The 7,318-nt window shown below is 36.9% G+C and overlaps 1 protein-coding gene across 1 annotated transcript in view; it reads left to right on the forward strand.

The window, feature by feature from the left end:
* The window catches only part of REP (Rab escort protein), a 74,920-nt gene extending 67,983 nt beyond the window's left edge, over positions 1–6,937 (forward strand). Inside the window, exons 7-9 of the mRNA XM_089432990.1 lie at positions 5,661–5,862; positions 6,010–6,096; positions 6,219–6,937. Of these exons, the coding sequence (XP_089289116.1) occupies positions 5,661–5,862; positions 6,010–6,096; positions 6,219–6,329 (400 nt within the window). The 3' untranslated portion in view covers positions 6,330–6,937. The remainder of the gene's footprint in view (positions 1–5,660; positions 5,863–6,009; positions 6,097–6,218) is intronic.
* Positions 6,938–7,318: the final 381 nt, after the last annotated feature.

A 7,318-nucleotide genomic window follows, 5' to 3' on the forward strand; every position in this document is an offset into this window, starting at 1 on the left:
CACACCATACTTCCCTGTTCAAAATTTGACTGTCTCCACTGAGCATAAAGATTATTCACTGCTATAGTCACTGATGAAGATTTAACCTCAACAAGGAGGCACAACATGATGAAGTTTGAGGCATATCTTGTCTGAACAACTCAACAATTCCAATTTGGAGTATTCTCAAAACATTGCTTGAGATTGGTGGTGGTTAGTGATGAATTTTATGATTTCCCTAGCCTGTCATGTGAGTTCCTTATTTTTTGGAAGTTTAAAACTCTCCTCGAAAATCAGATTTAAATTATGGACAATGCAAGAAGTTCAAACGGAGTGATTATATTTACCTTCAACTTTGCAAACCAGTGCATCTGTGACAACTTGCACCACATTGTTTGGGCATATTTGAGCATTGAATACCATTTTTTTTATCTCACTTGAACAATCTTCTGATTTCGAAAAATTTGCTCTTTTTGGTGATGAAGTAATGACATTTATCAATGGCGCATGTCTTGTATCTATCCATCCATGTCCATCCATTTGAGATAATAGAAACCCTCCAGCTAATTTATGAGCTACGAATTGGTCTTAATACATCTTCAAAAAGCTGCCTCTCTCTCTTGAGCAAAAATATTTGGAACTTTTCAGTGGCCTCGTTACAAAAAAATCTAGTGGCCTCGTATAATGTAGAGTTCTGACCATCAAGGGGCTAGTTTTTTGCTCTGAAGAAAGCTACCTACTGTAGCCACAATAGTTCCTGGTTGGCTCTTCTCCAATCCGAGGGGGGTTCTGTAAAAATTATAATTGCTAAGGCTATAAAGTGGAGGGACAAGGTGATTTAGTGAAGAGTGAATCTAAGCAAAACATATGGTAGTAGTATAATGGATAATGAAGTGTTGTGAGAAAGGAGTATGCAAGTATAAACCCCAAGACCAAGTGCCAATCCATATATGGGCTAAATGGAGTCAAAGTGGTATGAATCCATGAGTGCGAGTGCTTGAATATGTAAGATTAGTAAGGGCTGCTATGCATGTCACAAATCAGCTTTTACTACTTGATATTATGCAGAAAATTAACCTTTGGGAGCTAAGATTGCTACTCTAAAACAATGTTATGAAGGTGGTGCTATGTTATTCCTACCAATAATCTAGTTGTTAGATCCAAATTTAATATAACAGCAATGGATATAAGTCTATAAGAGAGATGAAGGCCTCACTCTACATTATCCAAATGACACATGGTTCATTACAAGGCCTTCATAAAAATGCTTCAAGGATCTACTACAAAAAATGAACATATGAGGAAGATTGCACACATAGAAGTATTCAGAATAGATAGATGCAATACTTACAATCTTGCATTAAGCTTACCAAAAAGTACATTGTAGTGCAAATGGAGAATTCCTAATCCTGAAAATCTCAACAATCATATGAGGGAGAGAGAAAACCCTTATATAGGTTTGAGCTCAACTACTTTTACAATAAAAAACAATTGCTTTCCTAGATCCATTAGTTCTCCAAGGAATACAATAAAATATTACATTTCTATCTTCCTCAACAAACTGATCAAAATTAAAATTGAGTTGTTGGTATCCACTTTCTTCTCCTAGGAGAAACAATAAAATAATCATTCTCTTCTCTAAGGGAAATGGTATCATAAATCCAACTCTAACTAATTCTGACATGTTAAACAATAAAAAAAAAAGAGGTGTTTTGGTAACTAACTCAAAGTATTTGACCATGTCCACGAACCAAGCTTCAAGGAGATCGATCCACCCATGCTCAAGCTACCGCAATGACCCACTAGACAATCTTCTCCATGAAACAGTTAGGTGACAAAAAGGTGTCACAGAGTCACACTATCTTGCTGATTAATGACCCACGACTTCATAAAACTGGCTGCATCTTTTCCATACATCGTGGGATGTCTACATCATCAAATGGAAGATGGAGCAATAAAGAGGGACAAATATCTTTAAGTTCCACTTCCATGATGGCCTTAATTCACAAATAGGTGAACGCAGCTGAAGTCATGTGCACAGTCAACGTGGTTCTAGAATGGGATCTCATAATTTATGTGTATCGTGCCCCCTCAATACAAGCTTATTAATCAGATGTAAGCTTGGCTCAAAAAGCGGTTACTTATAAAAGTACGAATACATATTATACTTGGCTAAATCAACTGTCCATATGGGTTCCAGTTTTATTAAGTTTATGTCATCTCCTTTCCAAGAGAACCCACGATTTTATACGAAATGTGACGGAGGAGGTGAACCCAGAATAAAATATATTATCCTTGCCTCTACGTATGTGCCATTATCGAAGCACATGGGTAAAACATTATGTATGGTTGAGCATTACATGAAGGGACGACTTGCACCAACGAAAATGTGGTTTGAATTGTCAAAAGGGGGTTGCCTTCATTGAAATGATAATAGACAACCTCGACATATGTACTCACCATGGTCTAAAGTAATAGTTCATAAGGAAGTTGGTACATGAGGTAGAAGGGGATGGCCCCATCAGATAATAAAACACTATAAAATGTCTCCACACGTGTCATTAACGCAGTCTTGGTCCAATCAAGATATGGTCTATAAGTTGCAGAAGGGGGTGGTTCCATTAAAATAATAATATATTTTCCACATGTGCTAATCAGTATACCTCAAAGGTTTTGTACCATAAAAATGGATGCGGTATTTCCTAGTAAAGCCAATGTCATAATAAAATGGGCGCATGTGTTACACCTTTCCTGGTGACAAACACGGTCATACAACATTATCATATAAAGGTCACTAGGAAACCCCAACAATCATAAAACATATATCTCCTAACACCACTACCATCTAACCCTTGGTGGGGCTAGAAGTATCTATATCCAAGATAAGCATACCATAATGAGATAGCTTGCTGCACAACCATCAACTATGCAATCAAGAGGTGAACAACAAGGCAAGCGCATGCGAGAAGACCTCCAGGGAACAAACACAATCTCCATCCAACCAAAGAGAAGTGAGACGGCCCCAACCAAAGATCTTTATCAAATGATATAATGCTATGCAAAGAAGTGTCTCCATGAAGATGAATCCCCCTAAGTTGATCCGAAAGCTCTAGGGAACCAGCGTTAAATCTCTATACAATGTGTTGAAATACCATGTGGAACCTCATAGAATAGGAGGTGTAACAGGCCCTTGAAACTTTGATGGGCTTCATTGATTGTCCTCACCAATCTTGCCAATAGGGAGACTAAACCATATCAAAAACGTATCTCACAAGCATAGATAGCTCTCCCCACTTTTGTCTTAATCTTTTCTCTCCCATTGAGCATTTTTACCAATCTGGATCCTTGAGCTGTGAATGGAACCTTTGATGACTCTTCTTGAAATAGTGCTGCTGTCCTCTTGCTTGCTTAGTTCATAGTTCTTGGCTCCTTGCGAACAGACAGGTTGCTACCACCAGCAAGTCTCTTCATTCTTTCAACTTTTGGGCATTCATTAGTCTCTTTTTCATTTCTAGCCCTCACCACAAGGTCGGATGTATGTTTACAAAACTCAACACCTTGAGCTCTTGAAGGTCTTGTCTATTTTGCATAGACTATACCTTCATTCACATGAACCACCCGACGGGACTTTTTGAGTCTAAGTACGTACTACTGAAGAGGATAGTATTCATCATGCTTGCTTGTTCTAGGGGGTCTGTGGATGAGAACAGTATCTTGAGAAGCCATGGATGCTGCACCAGAAAAGGAAAAGAAATCCCCGTAAGGTACATGAAAAACACCAATTTATGAAGGCATGTAAAGAAAGCAGCTTACCAAAGAAATCACTGACCACACCCGCTGCCTTGCTGTCTTCATTTGTCCTCTTGTTGGACATTAACTAAAGCTTGCTCCCAACACTCCAAAACATAACTGAAATGCTGTCTGGTGCTGTAGGAAACTCTTGATGTAAAGAAAGTGTGAGGAATGAGTGAAAGAAAGGGGTTTCTTATAGGGAAACAGATGGACTGTTAGGATTTCTCTCTCTTCCAAATCCATGTAGAAATAAAATAAATATGGTTAAAAACTAGTTAGATTGGTAGATTAACAGTTACTGAGTTTTAACTTTCCTTGGGCTCCCTGCAGTTCCCACAGTCCATGTGGGCACCCAGAAGAATAAAAAAAATTGCAAATGCCGGCCGTACACCCCGAAATATGTTTGGTATGCATTTCTAGATTTCCATATCCATTTATGCATAGTGTTATGGCCCTGAAATGTCTAAAAGCAGCTGCAACAAGTGGTAGGGTTTACTCATCAAATCATCTCCAAACTTGCTGTATGCAAGCGGTGATTTGCTAGTTTTTTTTGGGGGTTAATCTTAAGCTTTTTCTTTTGAGATATTTTCGTTTTTAAATTGGGGCTCAAATCAGGGACTTAAGTGCTCAACAGCAACTTGGTTGAGTCAGCAAGTTAGGGTCTGACTTGGCCAAGCCAGACTGCGGCAGATGATGATTTGGCCTTTCCTAGAGCCAATTCGGTTTGCTTTCTAAGTGAGCCAAGTCAGAGTTAGTCAATTTCTAGTGACTTGTCTGCTTCTGACTACCTGGGTCAGAACTGTCTAACTACAAGAAGCTGGATGTGCTATTGTCTTTTAATTAGTGAATAGTATGATAAGATATGTAATCTGACATAATATATATGCTGTTCAGTTAGTTTCACTAACTGTAACTACTGGGATGTTACTCATACATTGACAGAACAATAAATTTGTCGAAATATAATGTCAAGGTTTTCAATGATAAAAGATGTATTACTTATTACTAATTAGTCAATTTAGTGATTATACTACCATTAGTTTTTCTAAAATATAATTTAAAATCAAATTAGCAAAATGTTGCTTAAAATGAAAAGCCCTGGCTAAACTGGTTCATCGTGGCTCTATAAGGGGTGATCAAGCAGTCTCAATCTCCACTCAAAAAGAATAAAGTATACTCTTGCATCTGTTGGAAGTAACAAATGACATTAATTTACATTTATAAAGTAATAGTTTGAAAATTAAGATTTAATAATTAATGAAAATTAACTTTCAGGCTATAAGTTGTCAGATTTATGATCAAGGAAAGATTTTGAAGGATCAAGTTGCAGACATTAATCACATCATTCATGGCTGCAACTCTTATGTCGACCTTTACTCTTTATATCGACATTCAAACAAAATCATACCTCTGCATTGAATTATTTATAAAATTGGAAAACTTCAATGATTAGACCGCATCGTAGAGAGCTATTATGTTTCTACGAAATAGTGAAATCTGCACCATGCGTGTGTATTATATTGATTCCATCTTTTATATGTTTTATAAACTTAGGCTTCAGCTGCATCAATAGTTGTTAATAGTTTCTTCTGCGAGCTCTTCGGTAGAGTAATCATAGTTGGGTTGTTAACCAGTAGAATTCTCCAATAATGCATGTTATCCTGATGTTGTATGATTGCCCCTCGACAAGATCTTCTTATCATGTTTGGTGAACCAATACCTTTCATGTTAACAGTGAATATTTTCAGATGGTCCATGTACCGGCACTCATCAATGGTTTCTTCTGGCACACTATGTTTGATGTACTAATACATTTGCAAGTAAACAGTGAATCTTAGGTGGTCCATGTCAGAATTTTTTTGAAATATCTGCCTGTATGTCTTTGTCAGGTTTGTTGTATATTTCTCAACACCATGTTCGAATATAGAACTGGGAAAGGAAATACTTACTGCAGCCATAAACTCTCTATTCATACATCCCAATGAAACAGCTTCTGAACATGATACCGAACCATCGGACAATGCTAATGCACTAGAGGGGAGAAAACCAACCTTACTCTGGTCCACGTTCTTTGTTCAGCATTCAACAGAGGTAATAAATTTTCAAAATTTCCCAAAATTTATTTCAAATATTTAATGGAGGTAGGATTTGTGATGATTTTTTTAAAGTATAAGCTGAATTGCAGTGTTTTTGTCACCTATAATTGTTTTTCACTAATCAAGTCTGAAATATCTTCAGTGTTCAGAGAAGTCAAATCCAATTGCAGAGTGTTGCATGCCTGATGAGACTCTTGACTACCGTCGTCTTGTAATGTCTACAACCAAGGTAATTGGTGTATCTAAACTGCATTCTTGTTCTTCTTGCCACCTCTGCTTTTATACAAATGTTGAAAATGCAGGGCCGGTTTATGCTAATAAATTTCTGCTGTTTGTTGCTCTAATGTGCAGATTTTTCAAGATTTGTTCCCTGGAGAAGAGTTGTTTCCTCGAGCAGCACAGTCTGTAGACATCACGGAAAACGTAGATGATGTTGATGATGAAAGTAACCTGTTGAACTGATATAGGATAAGAAAAAATTCTTGATGTAAGCTCAATTTATGTTGGATAGACTGTTCGTTAAGGGTCTACAGAGATATTTTCTTCTCCACTACTGCCTGGATGTTTGGCATGTCGATGTTCGGAAAAGTGGAGGAAAATAAATATAAGATCATTGATTTTAATTATTGATTTCTGGCTTATAAAGAATATGGATAACGTGGAATTTTGCAAAGATATGTGGGAGCTTCGACTGGTATGATTTAAGCTTCAGGCATGGAGAAACAATCAAAGAGGTGCTCCAGAAGGCTTGATGGAATATGCACAAATCATTCCAATCAAAGAACGATCCGAGGGAAGGGGATGTTGCACGCGTTTTTTCAAATGGAAGCTTTCTTTGACTATTGAAAAAATAATATATACATGGACCATTGTTATATAAAAGAAAGCAGGTCAGCAGTGGCCACAAATTACCCCGCAATTATATTCAGAAAACTACATAAATTGTAAACATGTTATTGGAGCATTCAATAACTAATTGGTATCAAGATGAACTTCCATGGTCTTTGTTAGAAACTTTTGGAGTAAATTGGACATTTAATTCCATTCATTCAGAGGTTTGCTTGTTTTTAGTGTTTCTCTTCCAAGTTAACTTCTGCTTTTTATGTTTCTCTCAGTTAGCTTAAACCTGACAAAGATGTTTCTCTTCGCAGTTAATCTTTGTCAGGTACTTGTGTTCATTAACAAGTTTTCTTGGAAAAGCCAAATCCAAGTATCATATTGAATTCCAAGGCAGCTTTGGACATTATGTGCATCGAAGTCCTATACATATTAGACAATGAACATAAATTGATGTTGAAACTCGAGTGTTTTTTAAATGGAGAAAACTAATTGCAAATAATTCGTTAATATCTCATAAATCCTGACTGATTGCACTATCTTCTTCTCGGGTTCTCTCCCTTGAAAGGGCATTCGCTTAATTAAGTATATCAAAGATAAATATAACAGTAACA

This window comes from Pinus tabuliformis, chromosome 5_1, assembly GCF_031772625.1.
Source record: "Pinus tabuliformis cultivar Carrire ecotype Pingquan chromosome 5_1, CPIR1, whole genome shotgun sequence".
In the NCBI taxonomy this organism is placed as follows: domain Eukaryota; kingdom Viridiplantae; phylum Streptophyta; class Pinopsida; order Pinales; family Pinaceae; genus Pinus; species Pinus tabuliformis.